Raw genomic sequence first — 21,715 nt, 5'->3', positions numbered from 1 at the left:
CGTTTCGTGTAATAAATAGTCCGTCTTTCTTTTATTTGCCTTTCCACAATTGTTATAGAGAGATGGAAGAACCACTTTTTATGGTTAATCATTGACCAATGGTTTTATTTAGAAAAAGAAAACTGGGCTAGTAAGAAATTTGTCAAAGTTGGTAAACTTAAATATGTGTGGTGATTAGTGACCGTTAGTAGACGATTATTCAGAAATCGTGAGATGCGGTCTGGGGTGATGTAGGTTTCAGAAAAGATAAAGAGATATAAAAGATAAGAAGATAAAGAAAATGTTTTTCTGAAACCTACATCACACCAGACCGCATCTCACGATTTCTGAATAATAAACAAATATTTGAAAAATCAAAACCTGCGATGCAAATAAATAATGGAATAATGGAAAATATGTAACATATTTTATGTATACCACTTGCGTTTAAGGAAACATTACTGGATATTTTTTGGATATTAATAAAAAGATTAAGATGAGATTATGATATTGTATATAAATGTATTTGTGTTTTATTTTGTATCATCTCCCATTGCTTCTTTCATATACTGGTCATGAAGGTAGCGCTCGATACTCGTACCCAATTTGTGCGTTGCCTTTTCGAAGCTTGAGACTATTTTAAACTGCAACAAAATTATGCATAACGTTTTCTGTTTTCCATGTTGAAATGTAATCAACTTACACTTATAGTAGATATTACCATGCTTGTAAGTGCTAGACCAAGTACAATGTAAGCAAATAAAGCCATCATGTAGCCGATTTTCTAAAATATAAAAATCTATCTTGTGTATCTTTATAAATTAATATAAAGTAAAAAAAAACCATACGCTCGGAATGTAGTCACCAAACCCAACAGTCATTGATATAAAAACGAAGTAAAGTGATTCCGTAAAGGTCCACGCCTCTATAAATGTGAATATGATTCCTCCAATGATAAGGTAGACCATTTCCACAAGAATGACCAGAAGTATCGGAACATCATGAACGTCTTCCTCTACGGAGTCTATAGATTTTTTATCTCTATAAATGTATCGTATTGCAATTAGTACAGTATCGGTAGAGAACAACTCAAGAGGCATTTTATGTAACACACTTTTTCCCACAACATTTGCAATTAAGAACCGTTTTAAACCATTTCCACTGCAATCTTAACATATTGTACATCGCTGTGCCCAACGTTGCCATGAGTATCAGGAAAAGAGGTATACCAAACAAAATATAAAGCACAGTTATAATTTTGCCAATAACAGTTACCGGGACAAAGTAACCGAATCCTTAGACAAATTAACAATTAATTAGTTTGTAAAGTTGTTTTATAATATCATCAGTACCGATAGTAGTGTAGGTTATTCCGCAGAAGAAGACTGATCCCAAATAATTCCAATTCGGAACATCTCCGGGCTGGAGCAGTTTGTTGTTGATATTGTAATATTCCCATAAAAAATCGTAATATGATTCCAATTCTGTCTGAGACGATGCAGCCGCGCCTCCTCCGTTTTTATGATTCTGGTTTTAAAAAGTTAAACAGACGAAAAATAGATATTAAAAACAAAATTTAAAACTACTAAGATTTTGGTCGTATTTATTTTGGTATTGTAGACTATAAAAACAAATATCTGTTAAAGTTATAGTAGAATTGATATAGTTTATTTAAATACAAATAATTAATAAATACAAATAAAAGATCTAGTGTTTTGAAGAAGGAATAAGCCCTTTGTTTAAGTTTGTTTAAATAATAAAAATTTCTGATATACACTTCATACGTGTTGACTCAAACCACCCACAGAAAATGGCAGATGTAAAATTAATAAGGATCAGACATACAAACAAACATTTCAACGTACAAATAATAAAACCCAGTATACAAAAACAGCTACAACTTGGGTTCAATTAACAACTAAAAACAAAAACAAAACGACATTTTTGAAACAGAACAATTTTAAAATTACATATGAAAAGAAATATAAAACTTAGTTCACTTAAAATATTTCCAATTAAAAGAGAGCTGAAATGCTCTTCTGATCATAAATAAATATAGTACCTGATTTTGATAAGATAATAAAGAGGCCAGTATAGTCTCCAGTAACCTACCAACATAAAAAGCTACATTTAAAGCTTAAGGAGGAACTTAAGACTAGAACCTTGTCTACGATACCTGAGGCATCATAATCCCAAAATTCAGATTTGATAAAAAATTCCAAATTAAAATATCCAATAGAGCAAAATTTGAAAAAGGGGATCCCAGGCATCCCGACGATATCGGGTGGCTAGATGACCGTAAAACCGAATGTGTGTCGGGAGCTGTTATCTACGGCAATAAACTAATGACTATAATTCATAATAACTTTTAGCAATATGCCACTATCTTCCAGGCGGAGACTGTTGCTATTAAACCTGAGCGGGGGTATTACTCATAAAAGAATAGCCATCTACTGGACCGCCAGGTGGCACTAAAGGATAGTGCATTACGAAATCGGTAGAACTAACATTGTTGTACTAACATTATGTAACATAATGTCCCAAAGCTGTTTGGTCCTTCCTTGGTCAAACTACAAGGACAACTACAAAATTACCTTTGTGTCCCAAGATATACAGCGCAACGTGGTGTTGATAAAACAATCAACGCAGGTTGAGATCCTACACCTGGTAGAGGGAAAGCCAAAACCCAAAGAAACACGCGTCAGCCCTTAGCAAAGATTTGGATCTGGTAAAACGCAGTAAGCATAACGAAGAAGTTAAATTCACTAATTCTTCCGTGGTCCACTTGACCAATTAATACATTGCAATTAATTAAGGTTTTTAGTTGAGATGAAAAAAAGTTAATGGCACGAGCGGGATTCGAACCCACGATCTTCGGCTTGATACGCCGCTGCTCTACCACTTGAGCTATCGTGACCTCGATCCACCTGGACATCAACTTCCCATCTCAACCTCACCTTATGAGTTTTCCCTCCTTTTTGCCATTTTTCAAATGTCGTGTAATCGGATTGGATTCTCGACGACAAATGAAATGGCCACGGAGAGTTTTAGTGAAGTATACTTAATTTAAATTCATTAAATTCACTAATTTCGTGGTCCGCATGACCAATTAATACATTACAATTAATTAAGGTTTTTAGTTGAGATGAAAAAAAGTTAATGGCACGAGCGGGATTCGAACCCACGATCTTCGGCTAGATACGCCGCTGCTCTACCACTTGAGCTATCGTGACCTCCATCCACTCGGACATCAACTTCCTATCTCAACCCCACCTTATGAGTTTTCCCTTATGAGGTCACGATAGCTCAAGTGGTAGAGCAGCGGCGTATCTAGCCGAAGATCGTCGGTTCGAATCCCGCTCGTGCCATTAACTTTTTTTCGTCTCAACTAAAAACCTTAATTAATTATAACGAAGAAGGTTTAATTGGCGATTACTGAGATGCGATGTCAATCGATAGTCTCTCTCTCTCTCTCTCTCTCTCTCTCTCTCTCTCTCTCTCTCTCTCACTGATTTTTTTGGAGATAAATCTAGTACAGTAATGGCAGGATTTTTAAGACCAGAAGAATGACTCATAAAGGGATTTTACAAATATTGCTATGTAAAAGTATACAGATGTTTTGAAATGAGCTTGGGTAAAGGCAAGCCCAGCAAAATTGAAAATATATCCATCCTTTATAAAATGTCAAATTTCCTTTAGTTAGAAAGATTTTTAAATATAACGACTGTTTATGCAAAATTCACATGTTTAATTTGCAGTTAAATCGGAGAATTTTACCCCGATAACTCGCCAAAAATTTAAATCAACTCGTTTACATCAGTAGAATGTAATGCTTTATTACCTGAGCCATCTTTTCTATGATGGCCATCCTGCGATCAAAGATTTCGTGCAGTAGCTGTTTTTCATATATGCCTTCGACTAGCATGAAAACGAAGGCTCCAAGTAAGGTGTACAGCGTAATTAGAATTATGAGTACGAGTTGGATGAACCCTCCCTTGGAAACGCTTGAAAGAGACTCTTGAAGGTAAAGCATTAATTTTTCGCTTGTTTTTAGTTTGTTCTTGAACGTTTCTTTCTTGATCTCTAAATTACAATCATTATTAGAAATGGAAATGGCATTTTATGGATTTTGTTTTCGACCTTTCAGGATATTTTCATGGGCGGTGATCAAATCTGACTTTTCATTGGGGTCCACCGCTTTATTCAGCTTTTTGTGTGTAAATAACCATCGTTCCCTGGCAATTTTATCATCGGGGTTGATACGAAAAACTGTCATTCTTTGCCCTTTGGTGTATGTAAGCATGCGCATTCTGAGATCCAAGTTCTTCCTCTGCAGGGTTTTAGCCTGTTCCGTCAGTTTTTCACATTGATTCGTCGTGTCGTCTAATACTTCTTCTATACGAGTCAATAGATCACGGATTTCGTTAATCGCCTCGATCTTTTTTTTAATTTCTCTAGCCTCCTTGTCCGGTCTTAACACTTCAACGAATTCTTTACCCCTGATGGCTTTGCAAGGTGCGCAAAGCCATTGTCGTGTCTTTACAACGACTGCATTCATCTCCTCGATAGTAAGCGGTGGTGTGAGGCAATTTCCATGGAAAAACTTTTCACAATCGTAACAGACGAAACCCGGAGCGAAAACAGTCAAAGTTTGTTTACATACGGAACATGAACCTTTGAAAGACAACATTACGAATTCACGGTGAACCACGCAGATGAGAATACAAGGATAACAAGATAACCCAAATACATTAATACATATAAGACACTATTTTGCTTTTTTTTTCAATAAGTCAACATGCATTCCTTACATAGATATGAAACGTACTAAATCGAACAGATGCTTATTAATTCAGATTTTGAAAAAAATGTAAATATGCCGGGTTCGAGCGTAGGGCCATTGGATTCGAACCCGGTATCTTTTCATTACCGTAATGAGCACAGTATCATCGCCTAAAACGTTGGAGCCCCTCAAGCTTATTGGTTCCTAGAATTTTTGCCACAGCAATGTTTTTCTTTATATTTATTACTAATAACCAGGTCTAGACAAACTAAAGGAACAAAAAGTGTCGCTCAAACCTATTAAATTATACACAAAAATGCTTAAATGTAATGAGTGAGAGAGAGAGAGAAAGAGAGAGAGAGAGAAATGTTTTGGAGTAAATTTCTATCTAAAAATTTATGGATGTCCAACTTGTACAGTGCACAAAAACACCGCAAGTGAAATAGGTTAAATACAAAACTTAAATGTATATGGTAAGAAGAGTAAAGAGCAAACGCATCATCATCACAGAAAAATGTTACTAACGACTCTAATAAAAAATGTGATGATTGACAATGAAATATACCGATATTGAAATAGATAAAGTGTAAGAAAGAAAGAGCGCCCGAAGGATTCAAGGAGAACAAAAATAGAGATAGATTAGATAGGTAGGTTAATATGTGGATGTACGAGAGAGAGAGAGAGAGAGAGAGAGAGAGAGAGAGAGAGAGAGAGAGACGGATGTCTCCGAGGGAAGATGGTTCGTCAGGATTGGCTTTTCTTACGAAACCGTCATTGGGCTAATAAAGGAATGCAGGTCTTCACATTCAAAAAACTTATATTAACTGTTTTGAAATCTTTATCTAAGCCGAAGCCAGGCACTTTCCCTTTAAACCTCGCCCTCTCCATAAAAAGTTAACAACAGTCTAGCCCACTCGTCAGTTTTACAAACTAAGAACTGACGCATTGAAAATCCAACTTCTAACTCACCACTGGGCCCTGGCCAGTGACTAACTCTGTGTCCAACTGACCAGGGTCACTCAACTACTCCGTACTCGTGTCAACCACTGACCAGGGACTACACTTTTGGTAGCACCCACCTTTTGCAAATCTACCCAGAGGGGGGCCCTACGTAGTTTTCTTTCCCTTAGCAGATTCTAGCCTCTGTCTTCACCATTTTGCACTTCTTTAGCTTTCGTTTGGAGGAATTCTCGAGCGTACAAGGAAGATACAAAATGTACTGCTTTTACTCTCACATATCCTCATTTTATTCTACAGCAAATAGAATAATCTTTAAATAACCAAACGGTTATTGAATTTGTGTCGATTTACCGTAAGTTCTGAATTTAAAAGAAAGTTGAAATAAAAAATTAATACAATTAAATCTCATTTTTCTAATTAACAAATATTTTAAAACAAATTATATTCCTGAAAAGCTTTTCTTTAAAAAAAAAAAAAAAAAAATAGCCTTCTCACGACATGAAGATAGGTATGGGATAAACAAATGTATAAATTTACTTTTTTTAAACCAGTTTTTCAAGCCTTATTTTTTTTATTTATGTATTCGTATATTTCTACTTTTACATGAAAATTTGTTCCTTACTAAAGATGGCGTAATTTGGAACAAGCTCGAGTAACAATTGAACACGTAAAAGTGATAAAGACTAAATAAAGTGTTCAAGTATCTATCAGTTTAACATAAATTAACTTGGTGAAGTTGTTGATAAGTAAACGGTTTTAACTAGTTATGTTAACATAAATTATTTAAAAAAGAAACAATTAAATTATTAATATTATTATTGAACTCTGGAAATCACGTAACTACTTGGCAGTTGACCTTCTCCACCTCCTATTTTCTTCAGTTAATCCCAAGCTTTCAGTTCTGGAAATTTCCGTGCTCAATTCGTCCACATACGTTTCGAGCGTCTGCCCAATTTTGGCGCTCGTTTTGTTCATAGTCTCCACCATTTTTTCCTGTTGAATGACAATAAAAATAAAAAAAGGCATAAAGGTTTCGAGCCTCGTTTTTTCCTCACCCTCACGACGTTAATTGTCATAGAACTTAACGCCAGACCAATAAGTATGTAAAACATGGTAAATATTAAGTAGACTTGATTCTGAAAAGAATTAATTTTAGAGCAATGCTGTAATCATTTAAAGTAATATTTTCGGGTAGTATTACTTTGGGGACAAAATCTCCGTACCCAATGGTTGCCATAGACTCGAACACAAAGTAGAAAGAATCGAGGAATGACCATCCTTCCCAGAAGTGGAATAGAACCGAACCAATTACTAAATAAATTAGTTCTATCACTAGCGCTACCGTTACAGGCAAATTAACGTCTTTATTAACTGGTCTTTCCTCACTGTCGCTAAGCTACACAAATAAGCTATTATTCAAAATATAGTAACAGTAATGATAGATTGATCTATGTATGTTTAGCGGTCATAATTGGGCATATTAATTATTTCAATTAATTATTATTTTTATCTAAGGTCTTGGTTGAAATGAAAAAGTTAATGCCCAAGACCTTCGGCTAGATACGCCGCTGCTCAAACCACAGTCACGATAGCTCAAATGGTCAGAGCAGCGGCATATTGAACCGAATGTCTTGGGTTCGAATCCCACCCGTGATAGTAACAACTAATTTAACATTTCGTCTCAACTAAGACCTTAAATAAAAAGAATAATTAATTGAACTACTAATAGAGTTCAATCTCAGTCCCAAATATATTAATGTAATTATATAATAAATGTAAAAAAACTTTACTAAAATTTGGCTGAAAATGACATAGTAATTGAGCAAAAATAACTTTAAAATTTATTACATTAGGCCAAATATAAAATCTTATGTTAAAATATTTTCTTTTATAATAAATTGTGCATTTATTTTATGAAATTAACACAATTTGTTTAAATAATAAATAGTGTTAGGATTAAAAGCTTTGAATTTGTTTTGTTTAGAGTCAGACAGTTCAAATGCAAGGTTTAATTTGTTATTATGATTTATATTGATTCTATAACTACAACTACTTTTTTGACCGATTATTGTTATTAGAATAGATTAGAAAATTTAATTTATTTTTATTTCACGTTTCAAAATTCAAATTTATATCGACCAATGAATTCGTTTAAAAGCGTGTCTGAAATTGTTGATACTGTGTACAGACATAAAAATACCATTAAAAATACAAGTAATAAAGTTAAAAATTTGTTGTCACCTTTTTCTTACAACATTTACTGCAATTGTACCGCAATAGTATATTCCACATGCCTTTTATCCAGCGAGTAAGAGCAGTACCGAAATCAGCGAGGGCGAGTAAAAAGAGAGGAATTCCTATCGTTGCATATATGATCACCGTTATTTTCCCAAAAACTGTTTCTGGGTACATATGGCCGTAACCTGGAATAAGAAAAAAATATAAACATCCGTTACTTGACAAACGTTTTCATAAAGCCAATGTATTTCTTACTATATTTTGTAATAATAGAAACCTATGGTTGTATAAACGGTCCCGCAGAAAAAAACACTCGCAAAATATCCCCATTTAAGTTCATCTTCTCCTCGTTGCAGTTTGGCTTCCCATACAAGCAAGGATCGCACGTCTCCTTCGAACTTTTTCAACGTTACATTTTTGTCCGAATCCTGAAAAGACAGTCTATAATTTCAACTCTTTAAACCCTCAACGTTAGACCAATACCCCTGCTAATAAAGAAGAGTATTCCGTGATCAACTGTTCTTTACCGTGTGGAGTTGCACTCAAATCCTTGTCCTTTTCTAATAAATGGAAAATGAGTCCTCCAACACAAGTGTATATAATAACGCAGAGAAACAGGCACAGGTGGGTAAACCATGTTTTGGAAAGTTTTTTCAAATGCCCTTGCATAGTAAAAGCAGCCCGTTCACTTTTGTTAAGACCTGCATACTTAGCAAATGTAGTAAAATCTGAAATTGAAAATACTTTGTTAATATAACATAAATACTTTTAAGTAATTATTTTTAACGTTATAACGTATAGAGGATAACCAAGTAAAAATAATAATTAAAAATGATATTTTTCGAAATAATTATAAACGTTATAGAAACTCCATAAATGCCCCACTACAAAAAAGATAATTGATAAGCACTAAAAAATCTTGATATATTAATGCGAAAATAAATTTCATTTTCTGGCTTAAATGATAAATTATCGCCTACATTGAATGAAAGATTTAGAACGTCGTTCTGCATAATTTATCGCTGTATAATAGTTTTATTTTTTTACTGTAATATTACTAAGGGATTGGAATTCCCATTTATTACAATTTTGCACTTAACAAATAATCATATTGAAAATACGTAGAGACAAAAAGATTGATTTACATACCTTTTGTAACAAGTTCTTCTTCTTTCTTCTCTTCTAAATCTTTTTTTTCAGTAGGTTCTTTTTTATCTTCATATTTTAATTTTTCCGCTTCCTCTGCTTTGAGAGTGGCTTTGTGTTTGGTCATTTGATCAAGCAATTCGACCTTAAATTTGTACGCTTCGTCCAGCCTGTTCAGCCGCTTTGTTAGTATCAGGTTCTCATGCTGCAGAAATTTGTTCAGTTTGACTAAATTATCATGTTTCTCCTGTAGTTGGTCTAAGGCCAGTTCTGCCAGCTCTAGCAACTCCCGCACTTCGATTATCATGTCCATCCTCATCGAAAGATCGATGAGGTCATCTTTTGGTCGCATAATCACCGGGATGTCCTTTCGATCCTTTTGGCATTTTTTGCACACCCATTGAGGATCCGTGATAGCTACCGTTTTCAACTCACGTATTGTCATAGGGGGTAAGTGACAGTCTGCGTGAAAAGCCAAATGGCAGCTGGCGCACACCAATCCGGGATTAATTGCTGTAGTGTTTCTCCTGCATTTTCCGCACCTTCCCTTAAAGTCGACCATTTCGCACTCAGTAAGTACCCTTATTTAAGAAATAAGCAATTTCACATTATTATTTCGAATCCCTCTAAAATTTTAAAGATGTTGAAAATAATAATTGGTTCAAATCATATGATTTCATTACCTCTTGAAACAAATTGATACAGTGAGATTTTTTTAAATTGTAAACAAAGCTAGAGTTTTTCGATTTTTGAGTCACCTGTGTTATCTAGACCTTCTGTTCAAGTAGGTTTCTGCCGCCAAGTATTCAACTTATTTTTATCAACATTTTTTTAAAACAATTTAAAGGTTTGATCTTCTAAACTGGAAACCAATCACATCCAGGTTGGCAATACAAGTATTATTTTCATTTTTAAACATTTCAACGTAAAATACTGAAGCCAATGTGAATCCGATCTGAGAAGATAACTCTATTAATAAGTTTTTTTTAAAATAATGCTATGTTCTTGAAATAACATTCATTACATACATATGTTGTTAGCTTTTTTTTAAATAAAAACAAGTTTGTTTTTGATTGGCCAAACTTATGTAGTGTAATGAAATAGGCTTGACATTCTGTTTAAACGACCTAATAAATTCTTTTATTCAGAGAATATAGGTTTTTACAAAATTCGTTTCCCTCCTCGTATCAGACTTTGGCCCCACCCAGTTCGAGTGAGTCCCAGCCCTAAAAGGAGAAAGGGCTCAAGGAAAGGGAGGTGTGGAAAAGATTTTTATTCAGCGTGAGAAATGAAAGTACACTGTCTCTTGGGAGATGAATATTCCAGTTTTTTTAAAATAAACTGTTTCATTGGCTGGATCCATGTTTCCCACCACAATCTAGGAATTGAGCTCTAGCCGAAAAAGTAGATCTGACCATTTGTTTTGCACCCTCCGGCCAGTGGTGTGACATCACTCTCTTCTCAGCTAAACCCTCAAGTTTTATATAACTGTCAATCCCTAAATAAATAAGTATAATTCTTTCTAACCGCTGATAGTCGCTGATAGTTACACCCCAATCCATAGTATTATATTTGAACAATTTAAACAATTTAAAATACATTTATATTAATTCCTGCTTAATATTCTTTCATTAAACCCTTCATCACCAAACACCTACCTTTTAGAATAGATAGAATAGAGAGAATAATAAATATAATATAAGGGGAGAATATTTGTATCTGTATTTTTAATTTTTATCAAATTGGAACAGATTGTTCAGGTTTCAACTCGGTCTTGGTTAACACTCTTTTCTAATCTACATATTCATTTCATCAATGTAAATATCCAGTGTGTGTCCAAATTTGGCACTAGTTTTATCCATGGTATGAATCATTGTTTCCTAAAAAAATGTTTTTTTAACAAATATATGGGCTGGCAGGAAATGTTCTTGGTTACCCGAACGACGTTCAAAGCCATAGTTGCAATTGCTAGGCCTAAGTACAGGTAAATCATGTATAAAAATAAATACCAATTCACCTGTAAAATAAAAATAAAATACCACATGGTAATGGCTATAATTGAAGAAAAAGAATGTTTTGCAGCCTGGATAAACATGAATTTCAGTTATGTTACTTAAGTTACGTTACTTGTGGAACGAAGTCACCATATCCGACGGTAGTGACTGAAATGAATAGGAAATACATGGAATCAAAATATGACCAAGGTTCCCCAACTGCGAAAAAGATAGCACCAACGACGAGGTAAATTAGCAGGACTGACATAGCTACAACTATGGGCACTTTGTCGGCAGATGTGTTTATACTTTCCATTTGTTTTTCTTGCTAAAACAATAATTAAAATAAAAAATATCTATTTTATATAAAAAATAAAAATAGTTTCCAATACTATTTTTAATAAAACAAGGAAAATAGAATTTTTGTGTATTAGTAATTAAAATAGAAAATGAACTATAATTATGACAAAATTAGTTTTAAAAAAACTTCTGAAAATTTCCATTTTCTACATTTATCACTATACCAGCCAGCTACTAGTGCAGTTTGTATCCACCAAACAAAGCCAGCAGGGAACATAGAAAATTACTTGAGTTTATAGAGGAATATAAACAGATTAACTGTCTAATAAATAGATCCTCATTAATTACATCTGTTTGTAAGTACTTTTGCTACAATGCGAGTTTTAATTTATTCTTTCGGTTGGCAAGATGAAACAATGTCTATTTTTGCTGCTTAATGATACTTGGGTGCCGCAGCCGTTCACTTTTAAACTGTCTACATAAACGTTCCCTTTTTACAAGGCAAACGATGACTGTTGAAAAGTGAAATTTGTGTAAAAATAAAATCGAAAGATAAAGAATAAGAAGAAAATAAATTAAATATAGGGCTTTAGACGCCTTGAATAACAAAAAGTACAAAATTTGGCACAATTCATATCAAAATGATTATATAAATAAACTCATTAAATTCACTAATTTCGTGGTCCGCTTGACCAATTAATATATTACAATTAATTAAGGTTTTTAGTTGAGATAAAAAAGTCAATGGCACGAGCGGGATTCGAACCCACGATCTTCGGCTTGATACGCCGCTGCTCTAACGCTTGAGCTATAGTGACCTCGATCCACTCGGACACCAACTTCCCATCTCAACGCCACCTTTTGAATTTTCCCTCCTTTTTGCCATTTTTCAAATGTCGTGTAATCGGATTGGATTCTCGACGACAAATGAAATGTTCGAATTCCGACAAATTCGAATCCCGCTCGTGCCATTGACTTTTTTATCTCAACTAAAACCTTAATTAATTATATTAATCGGTCAAGCGGACCACGAAATTAGAGAATTTAATTATTTAAAATGAAGTATACTTCACTAAAGCTCTCCGTGGTCATTTCATTTGTCCTCGAGAATCCAATCCGATTACACGACATATGAAAAATGGCAAAAAAGGAGGGAAAATTCAAAAGGTGGGGTTGAGATGGGAAGTTGGATTGAGGTCACGATAGCTCAAGTGGCAGCGGCGTATCTAGCCGAAGATGGTGGGTTCGAATCCCGCTCGTGCCATTGACTTTTTTATCTCAACTAAAAACTTAATTAACTGTAATAAAAATAAACATTTAAATGTAATAGCAAAAACCAATAAATGAAACGTACTAAATTAAATAAAAATGGGGAAAATTAACTATATAGGTAGTAAATTGTAGCAACAGGAGGTAGCCAAAAGGACGGGATTTAAGTGTTGAGGCACAGCGAATCGAGTTAGGCAGGGAATTCCAGAGGTTATAGGAACCTGGATTTGTAAGAGAGTGGTTAGAGATCAGAAGGGCGAGAACGAGTGTTGCGAGTGTATATAAAAGCTGTATAAAAGTTAAATATTAACAGATTACAAACATTAAAAGATTAATAATGATAATTGAATATTCATTAACAACCATCTGACGGGAAATCAACAATTTGTTGGTGATTTTAACCTTGATATACCTAAACCTTCTGCTCACAGTTATACAAACTCAATAATATCTAATCTATATTAGCCTTCCTGTCCGACACATGTTCCCAGTCCTTAATCGATCTGTAAGTCAGTAATAATCCTTATGTATTAGCAATTTTCAATGCTTTGATACTCCATCCGATTCTGCTCGTAAGATGATCTCTGTAACAGTTTGCATTCCATCCTTCAAGTTTACTCCTCGGTACATCGAATGTCGTAAATTATATCCTATTTCAGTTCTCTGTCGTTGAATCCTGTTCCATATTTAATTGGGATCCCATTTTCAATGTCACAAATGTTAATGAAATGTACTACTAAATAAAAATTTTCTTTTCGTCTTGAACTTAGTAGCTCCTTTTATGAAGATTAAAATTTCCCACCCTGCTATGCCTTGGTTTTCCCACATGGTTAAACTTGCTTTTATTCTTGTGATTCATCCTACAACAAATGGAAATTCACCAGGGATCCATTGGTCCTAGCTAGGTTTAAAATGTTAAGAAATAAAGCGATAAATCTTAGTCCATAAATTACTTTTCTTCAAAAGAAATTGGAAACTAGTTTGAATACTGTTTGATATTTTGCGTAGCGTGAAAGTAATGCAAATCCGTGTTTTATTTATCTTATGCTGGTTGCAGTTTCAATATCCATAAATCACAGGAATAAGTTCAAATTGTTACCCCGTCAATCGACTACTATCTTAGATGAAGACATTGACGTCAAACTGTCGGAACTGTTTCTTGTAGAGAAGAAATTGTGGCGATATTTTCAGGAGGCAACACTAGCATTCAACGGTTTTAATCAAATAGAGTTAGAGATCATTTTGAACAAATATCGTATCAGAATTCATACTTATCACGTCTGTATCATCTGAAAACCTGGCGCAAACTAAGATTGCGAGATCGTGAACGTTGCTCATAAACAGTAAAGGGCCCAAGACAATTCCTTGTGACATCCTAGATGTAATTGACCTGGGCTGTGAGATACCATGATTGTACTTGGCTGTTTATGTGAGATTCGTTACATATATATGCTCTTCTTTGAATTTTCAAAGTAATCCATCGTGCCATATTTTGTCAAATGCGTTTTTTCATTGTCCAGGAAAACTTCGACTTATTTGTTTGTTTTTTTTCGCCTAGGAATCTAAGATACTCTCCGCGATAAGCGGAAACCGTATTGTGTGTCAGTTAAATAACGAACTAAAGAAATATTTGAGGTGGCAAAATTACTCTTGTACTTAAAAGTTAGGCAAGTTGATTGACTAAGGGTAGTTAGTTCCATTTATTTTGGAAGTGCTTAGAACTTAGTACTGCATTATGTATCTCTGGAGTGGGAGTGCTTTGAGTAAGTTGTGATATCATATTTTGATTGCGTATTTTAAGGCGGTAGTTGCACTATATTTTTCTGCTGGAGATCTAGTTGTTAGCCATTGAACATTGCACGCTTTCTTTTACGCAAAATTACCCGGGTTTAACTGTACACTTGTAAAAAATAACATAAAAGAGTTATAATATAAAAATAAAGTAAGGTAATATAAAAACTAGTAGCAGCTAAACACCAATAGCTACCTGTCGATCCAAAATTATTTAAACAAAACACAAAACAAAATTTTTAAGGAGGGTATTTCAACTACGAGGTTATTTGAACCCTCGGGGTACCGGTGTTTTTGAAAAAAGCCCATTCGTAAATATAAAATATTTCGACTCCCGTTGCGATTTTTGGATGAAATATGACTGTTTTATTGAATATAGACAGTCAGCTATCTCGTTTTGTATATATTGTAAGAAAAAGTATTTATGCATGTACATATAATATGCAATGGGCTAGTCTTCTCCCAGGAGGTTTGACACACGGACACTTACTTTTGTTTGCCACGGACATAAGTGAATTAATAATAATAATATTAAATTGCCTTTATTTATATTATTTGACAATATGTGTTTAATCTGGATATATATGTTTAAGCAGGCTTTTCCCATTGTCAGAAGACCGTCAGGGGAGGTATATATAAATAGTATAAGCAATAAATGTTTTAACAAAGGAATAGAATGTAGTATTAATTAACAACTTATCTTAACACTAGTTTAATGATATAATTCATGCAAAAAAAAAAAATAAAATGAATAAAAATAAAATAAATAAATTTAAACAGTAGTAACATGTAACAGTTATACATAGTATAATATAATAAATACATAAATAATAAATATATGTCATTTTACATGCTATTAAAATTGCTCTAATAAATTGTTCTTTAATATTAAGCTAAACAGGTGTGATGAAAATTTAATCATAATTAAATTCTTGTATTAACCTCTCTGTATACTTCCATGCCATTCTACAATACCCGACTAGTTCGGTCCAGTCTTTTTCTCCTCGTAAGTATACAAGAAACTCTTCTTTAGTTAGAAAGCACTTTCCAAACATCAGCATTCTAAATTCAGAGAGAATTGAGCAGTGGGCAATGAAATGTGTATGCTTTCTTCTTCGTTTTCATTGCATAAAGAACATACCTTATTGATCTGGCCAAATTTGTACATATTTAGATTTAATAATTCACATCTTATTTTCATAAACCAGCTTGTTTCAAGGTTGTTGTTTGTGCGCAGGTAAGCATTACAATTTAGGATGGTTTTAAATTGGGGGTGATATAAGGAATTACACGCTTTCTCTACGTACGAGTTTTTTATATTGGCTTCAACCTTTTTCATTATATCATTGAGTGTTTGTTTTGAGTTGAGTAATGCTTGGATAGAAATACCATGTGCCTTTTCAATTTTGCTGTATTCCCTAAAGCAGAGTAGATTTTTTTCCCATAATTCTGTTGATAGGTAGTGTGGGTATCTGTCAGGGGTCAACTTGAGGCATCTAATTATATAACTGAGGTGTAGTTTTGGTGTATATAGGAAAATAGGTGTAGTTTCTAATTCTAGGAAGAGCATATAGTTAGGCGGGTATGAGGGTAGGTTTGGAATTCTTTTGAGGTAAGATCTTTGCACTTTTTCTATAATATCTTGGTAATTATATCCCCATACCTGGGCCCCATAACACAAGGTGGACCTGCATGTAGTATTAAATATAATCATTTTAGATGCAATAGGGATTTTATTGTTTAGGGATATATTTCTCAATGAGTTTATTACACATTTTGATTTTGCCTTTTTGTCTTCAAAATATTTCCTTAGAGAAGACCCATATGTCAGAATCACCCCCAGGTATTTGTAGGAATTCACTACCTCAATTTTGTTTGCACCGTACCACCAATTCTCGTTTTTCCCTAATTTGCCTCCATTCCTGAAAACCATAATTTTTGATTTTGCCAGGTTTACTGACAGTTTCCACGGGTTGCAATATTTTTCTAATTCGTTTATCATTTTTTGTAAGGTACATTTATCGGAGGCTAATAATACAATATTATCTGCATATGCTAATAGCGTTATGCATTTACCTAAGATATTGATTCCGCCCTCCAAGCTATCTTCAAGATCATTTATAAACATGGCAAACAGCAGGGGACTTAAAACGCAACCTTGTTTCACGCCTGTTTCTGTTGCGAAGCTCATAAGTGAATTATTACGACTTTTTTCTTGTTGATATCTCGTCTTGTGTTTCTCTTGTGTGTATATATATTTTTTTCGTTTTTTTTTTTAACGAGGATTCGCAACACCAGGGGTCATATCAACCCTCAGAGTTCCGGTGTTTTTGAAAAAAGCCCATTCATAAGTTTGTCCGGGCCGCAGGGCCCCTGTTTCGAACCCGGGACCCTTACCTTTCAGAGAAGAACGCCGTGTCAACCCCTAAACCGTTGCGGCTACCGACGCTCCCTCTTTATTATTATTTGTAGCACGTTTCGACACTGTCACCAAGTTAAATTTTTTTGTAATTATTGTCTATGCATTAAATAATTATTGAATAAAATAATGTTGTAGCATAGTTGCTTGTCTTAAAAAGGTGGCTTGGGAAAAAGTGTCCTTTCAGAAATAATTTAATGGTATTATGAGATCTACAATTACAATTTCTGCTTTAGAGCAGATAACTTTCGTAGTTTTATTAAAATAGTTAGCTGTGTTAAAAAGCCAATTTTTATCATTGTTTTCTTTTCTAAATTCGATTTAACGTTAGCTTATATTATTTAGATTTCTTTTCTCATTGTTCTTTTCTCATAAATAAATTTGCATATTTTCTATTGCAATAATTCAAAAAGTACCTCATTGTTGTCCACCATTTCCTTGCGGGACCTTCTGCCGGGAAAATTCCAGATGTATTTTAGAGAACGAGTTAAAAGTGCCCCAAAATCGGCGAGAGTGATGAGGAACAACGGAATTCCGATGGTCGCATAAATAATGACAGCGATTTGTCCCCAAGGTGTAATGGGATATATTAATCCATAGCCTAAAATAGTGGTGGCATAAGTCAGAAATTCTGATTAGGAACTCTATTGAAAAGTTGTATTCTTACGATAATATTTTGTAATTTAATAAAAACCTATAGTTGTGTAAACTGTACAGCAAAAAAATGCGCTGCTATAAAATCCCCAGTTAAGTTCGTCGGGTCCTCGTTCGATTCTTGATTCGTAAGCATGACGTTTACGGACGATTGCCTCAAATTCCTGCATATCTTTTATTACGTTCTGTTGATATTCGTTTGTTTGATCGGTGCTGTTAAATGACCCGAACTTTTTAGTATTCTGAAAGAAAATCGATATAAAAAGAAGGAAATAATCGTAAAATTAATAAAAGTTGAGAAAAAATACGTTATCCAATCTGGACGAGAACTCTTTTGTCAAAGCCGCTTTATCCATCGGTTCATCTAGCGGAATATTTCCTTCTAACAGTTGAAAAATAACGGCCCCTATGCACGTGTAAATAATAATAATAAAAAATAGGGCAAAATGAGTAAACCATGATTTTGACATTTTTTTGATCTTCCCTTGTAGTATGAAAGCCCATGTTTCATTTTTTTTCAGGCCAGCGTATTTTGCAAATGTGTTGAAATCTGAAAAAAACCGATGAATCCAGGCACATTATACTCGTTAGATTAAATTCAAAGCTTTTGTACCAACCTCCACTGACACATTAACTAATTGGAGAAATATTAATTTGGATACAATTTTAAAAAAAATATTTTGTTTGAAAAAATAAAATAAAGTTACGCATACGGTTATACCTTTTGTAACATTATCCTCTCCGGTCCCCGCCATTTCATCGCGGGCTCTGGCCATTTTTAAAGCATTTTGAATGTAATCTACTTTCACCGTCGGAGCCTTTCTTTGTGTGATCTTTTCTAAAAATTCCACTTTCATTTTGTAACTACCGTCTAAATGAGCAAGTCGCCTAGCGAGGATGAGATTTTCCTGGTTCAAAAATTTGTTCATCCTGTTCAGCTTGTTATGTCTCTCGAGCAGGTCGTCCAAGCTCATCTCCGCCAGTTCTAGGAGGCTTTTAAGCTCTTTGATTATATCGAGTTGCCTTTGGTTCTCGACTATTTCCCTTTTTGCCGCAGTACCCTTTAGCGTTGACTTTTCCACGTTCCGGAAGCATTTCTTGCACAACCAGCCCCCCTCGGCGAGCGTTTTCATTTGAAAACTGTCGAGCGGAGGAATCAAACATTCTCCATGGAAAACTTTTTTGCACTTGTTACATATCAACCCGGGATTCAAAACGTTAGTCTTCTTTGAACACTTAAAACACTTTCCTGATGTGTCAACCATGTCAGTTTTATTATGATAATTCTAATCAAAATACTTTTACTATAAGGAAAATAACAAAACATATGATTTTATCTTACAAGTCAACAACATTGACAACTAGTATTAAGTTTATTTCGTTTATATACATGTACAGATGATGATCTAGAATTGGGGTTTTTGTTCCAAAGCAATGTAACCTTCTGGCCTATTGTACTTTCCTAGTTTCTTAATCCAGTGCAATTGACTCGATCCATCTTTTAAGATAACTAGGTCATTGATTGTCATGCTGCAATTCCATTCCATCGGTGTTTTTTTTCATAACAGGTCTCTTGAGCGGTTGATTTGCATTTAAAGATTGACATAGGTGGCTGTTTATTCCTCCTCACTGCATAATCTATAAATGGATCATCATTGAGTATGCCCATGTTGTGTAGGTATTTTCTCAGATGCCAGTGACTGGTACATAGACCTATCACTCCTTTCAGTTTAGCCCTCTCTAAGTGTAGCAGTGAGTTTGCCAGTTTTAGTGAGGGATGTTACAAGCTTACAGTGTAAGCACTGACTTACATTTTATATATTTTTTTCCCTGAGAGAAGGGTCAACACTCAGCAGCGGGAACAATATTCTTACTTAGCTTAACTTACTGTCTAGCCATATTCCGAGAAATTAAACTGATGGTGACCAATGCTCCGGGGTAACCCTAACTCGGGCACTCTCGACACGACACGCAAGAATTACACAGAAGACTAACACTTTGAGCCCTGAAGATGATCTCAATAAAGATCGAAACGTTGGCACGATAAAGAAAATGTTTTTCTGAAACCTACATCACACCAGACCGCATCTCACGATTTCTAAATAAATAACCCTAACAATAACCTCCGTGTTTATGCAAGGTCTCCGCTTTGTAAATTGGTCTTACCAAGATTGATGCTTATTTTCCACTTTCCAAAGGACTTTTCTATTTTCGTAATAGCATTTTTTCGTTTGTTCACAAAAGCACTAACACACCTCGGCAAAGTTGACAACTAGGTCCTTTAAAAACCTAGCATTTTTTGTTTTTAATTTATTAACATGAGTGTGCTTGTTTAGTCTGCTTGTAATTTTTAGTTTTATACTTTTTATTATACACACATCAGTTCAAAATGGACTTTGGCCTCCCATACTTTTTTCACCTGAACAGTTCATTCTCAGCGTCATGTCATCGGGTCGGGCGTCCTCCTTTCATTGTTCCAGGAAGAATTCTTCCCTATATATATCTTTTTACTAATACGGTATATTGTACATAAAGTTGCTTCCTTCTTGATTCCGAGGCAGGGAAAAATTCAATTACTGCATTTTTCCCAAGACGACAATATTATCATCACCATGTTTGGTATGCTTTTACTAATGGATAGTCTGTGAAACATATAACATTTATCCTCAGTTTGCTGCCCTTAGTCGACTTATTCTTGCTAACTAAAAACATCCCATTTGCGTTCATACGAATTCAGTGCGAATAAAGCAATAATAGGCAGATCAGGATGATCGGGGAGGATCAAATAACAAAGAGATAAGCTAAGAGATTTCACATTTTTAAGTGATTATATAAACATATTCATTTATAAACTAATAGGAGAAAAACCATATTTTTATGTAAACTCATCATCAACACTACAATAATCCATATTTGCTTAGTGGTCATAATTGAACATATTAATTATTCCATAGGGTTTTTAATTTTAACTGACGACAATAATTATTGTAAAATCTTATCAAAATCTTTTTTTAAATATTATTTTGTAAACATTACTACAATATTGTTTTCAACATCAATTTATATTTTGAAGGCTTGTTTGATGCAAACAACATATAATCATAATGGAACACCTTAAAATAATTCTACACAAACATAAAATGTTCGTCTAAAATCAACATATGCCACCTTCTTTATTAAATCTTCATTACAGAAACATTCTATCTTTTAAAATCATGAAATTGAATAATTAATCTTTTTATGTAAGGTTTTGGTTGAAATGAAAAAGTCAGTGACACGAGCGGGATTCGAACCAACGACCAGTGTTAGTGAATTTATACTTCGTTTTACTCATTAAATGCATTATATTTAGTGATCTATTGACCAAATTACTTCTTTCAATTAATTAATCTTTTTATGTAAGGTTTTAGTTAAAATGAAAAGTGGATCGAAGTCACCATAGCTCAAGTGGTAGAGCAGCGGCGTATCTAGCCGAAGATCGTGGGTTCGAATCCCGCTCGTATCGCTGACTTTTTATCTCAACCAATACCTTTCATAAAGATTAATTAAATGAAAAAAGTTAATGGGTCAATCGGACCACGAACTGTAATGGATTTACTAACCTTTACGTTGGCTGTTAAGAATTTTTTCCGGCAATTGATCGATTCTCCAAAACAGCGAGAATTGGTGGACCTGAATAAAGTGCCGACTCTCCATCCACTTACCTTTTTACAATGTTATATTTTATACAGGGTGAGCCACTTTTGTCGCACCATAGGGAAAAAACTTTAGTTACCTTCAAATTTGACTAACATCTATTTTTACACAATTTCAACTCAACCTCAGTTTTCACTCAACTGTGTGTGAAACTGTGTCTAAAACTAACACACCCTGTATACTATATTGTTATAGTAATTTCGGTCAGAGATTATTTTTTAATGCTAATTGAAAATAATAGCACAGTAGAAAAAAATTATCTTAGCCCCAATGTATTGTTTTGTCTACTTTGACTGTACATGAAAGCCAAAGAAAACAATTAGTTTATATANATATATATGTTTGTTTGTTGTTAAACCTTTGTTATGGTTGTTGGTATCGTTTTAGAACAGAATTTTCTCAGTTGTTGCAAAAACAAATTGACAGTTGTTACTATCCAGACTTCTTTCTTTGTTGGAAGAAGAAACAAAGTAAAATAGAAAAAAG

At 34.1% G+C, this 21,715-nt stretch overlaps 3 protein-coding genes across 7 annotated transcripts; all 3 read right to left on the bottom strand.

The window, feature by feature from the left end:
• Window positions 1-484: 484 nt before the first annotated feature.
• LOC106662525 (TWiK family of potassium channels protein 18-like) lies at window positions 485-4,823 on the bottom strand. 2 transcript variants are annotated; one of them, XM_014386688.1, is made up of 7 exons: window positions 4,120-4,823; window positions 3,821-4,062; window positions 1,332-1,506; window positions 1,094-1,274; window positions 828-1,020; window positions 701-763; window positions 485-623 (listed from the first exon to the last, which is right to left on the bottom strand). In XM_014386688.1, exons 1-7 carry the CDS (start codon window positions 4,667-4,669, stop codon window positions 513-515), a joined length of 1,515 nt encoding a protein of 504 aa, XP_014242174.1. In that variant the 5' UTR covers window positions 4,670-4,823; the 3' UTR covers window positions 485-512. The 2 variants fall into 2 exon arrangements, with proteins under 2 accessions (XP_014242174.1, XP_014242173.1); XM_014386687.2 differs by having other exon boundaries at window positions 683-763; window positions 4,120-4,822.
• Window positions 4,824-6,520: 1,697 nt separating this feature from the next.
• Window positions 6,521-9,956, bottom strand: LOC106662616 (potassium channel subfamily K member 9-like). Of its 3 annotated transcripts, XM_014386818.2 has the most exons (8): window positions 9,790-9,956; window positions 9,110-9,732; window positions 8,444-8,688; window positions 8,238-8,388; window positions 7,964-8,145; window positions 6,924-7,118; window positions 6,778-6,858; window positions 6,521-6,715 (listed from the first exon to the last, which is right to left on the bottom strand). In XM_014386818.2, the coding sequence occupies exons 2-8, from the start codon at window positions 9,666-9,668 to the stop codon at window positions 6,563-6,565; spliced, it is 1,566 nt and encodes a 521-aa protein (XP_014242304.1). In that variant the 5' UTR covers window positions 9,669-9,732; window positions 9,790-9,956; the 3' UTR covers window positions 6,521-6,562. The 3 variants fall into 3 exon arrangements, 2 of the variants coding, with proteins under 2 accessions (XP_014242304.1, XP_014242305.1); XR_001339928.1 differs by having other exon boundaries at window positions 6,573-6,715; window positions 6,946-7,118; window positions 9,110-9,956; XM_014386819.1 differs by lacking the exon at window positions 6,521-6,715 and having other exon boundaries at window positions 6,777-6,858; window positions 6,946-7,118; window positions 9,110-9,956.
• An 849-nt stretch (window positions 9,957-10,805) lies between these two features.
• On the bottom strand, window positions 10,806-18,851 carry LOC106662618 (TWiK family of potassium channels protein 7-like). 2 transcript variants are annotated; one of them, XM_014386820.2, is made up of 7 exons: window positions 18,255-18,851; window positions 17,842-18,083; window positions 17,574-17,775; window positions 17,296-17,480; window positions 11,234-11,428; window positions 11,043-11,123; window positions 10,806-10,986 (listed from the first exon to the last, which is right to left on the bottom strand). In XM_014386820.2, exons 1-7 carry the CDS (start codon window positions 18,796-18,798, stop codon window positions 10,903-10,905), a joined length of 1,533 nt encoding a protein of 510 aa, XP_014242306.1. In that variant the 5' UTR covers window positions 18,799-18,851; the 3' UTR covers window positions 10,806-10,902. The 2 variants fall into 2 exon arrangements, with proteins under 2 accessions (XP_014242306.1, XP_014242307.1); XM_014386821.2 differs by having other exon boundaries at window positions 10,960-10,986; window positions 11,043-11,080.
• Between the last annotated feature and the right edge of the window lie 2,864 nt (window positions 18,852-21,715).

Source organism: Cimex lectularius, unplaced genomic scaffold, assembly GCF_000648675.2.
Source record: "Cimex lectularius strain Harlan isolate CLEC.00 unplaced genomic scaffold, Clec_2.1 scaffold151, whole genome shotgun sequence".
Lineage (NCBI taxonomy): Eukaryota > Metazoa > Arthropoda > Insecta > Hemiptera > Cimicidae > Cimex > Cimex lectularius.
The sequence above is the reverse complement of the archived record's forward strand: the minus strand, read 5'-3'. Positions and strand labels throughout refer to the sequence as shown.

Bases quoted from the DNA above. Each gene is read 5' to 3' on its own strand.
- LOC106662616 (XM_014386818.2), bottom strand. From the start codon at position 9,668: ATGGTCGACTTTAAGGGAAGGTGCGGAAAATGCAGGAGAAACACTACA. The intron at 8,689-9,109 runs GTATGTAAATCA...TTTCAATTTCAG, and splicing joins AGAAGAACTTGTTACAAAAG to ATTTTACTACATTTGCTAAG. The intron at 6,716-6,777 runs GTGAGGAAAAAA...GTCATTCAACAG, and splicing joins TGACAATTAACGTCGTGAGG to GAAAAAATGGTGGAGACTAT.
- LOC106662618 (XM_014386820.2), bottom strand. From the start codon at position 18,798: ATGGTTGACACATCAGGAAAGTGTTTTAAGTGTTCAAAGAAGACTAAC. The intron at 18,084-18,254 runs GTATAACCGTAT...GGTTTTTTTCAG, and splicing joins AGAGGATAATGTTACAAAAG to ATTTCAACACATTTGCAAAA. The intron at 10,987-11,042 runs GTAACCAAGAAC...ACATTTTTTTAG, and splicing joins TGGCTTTGAACGTCGTTCGG to GAAACAATGATTCATACCAT.
- LOC106662525 (XM_014386687.2), bottom strand. From the start codon at position 4,669: ATGTTGTCTTTCAAAGGTTCATGTTCCGTATGTAAACAAACTTTGACT. The intron at 1,275-1,331 runs GTACTGATGATA...AATTTGTCTAAG, and splicing joins AATAACCTACACTACTATCG to GATTCGGTTACTTTGTCCCG. The intron at 1,021-1,093 runs GTGTGTTACATA...ATACATTTATAG, and splicing joins TGCAAATGTTGTGGGAAAAA to AGATAAAAAATCTATAGACT.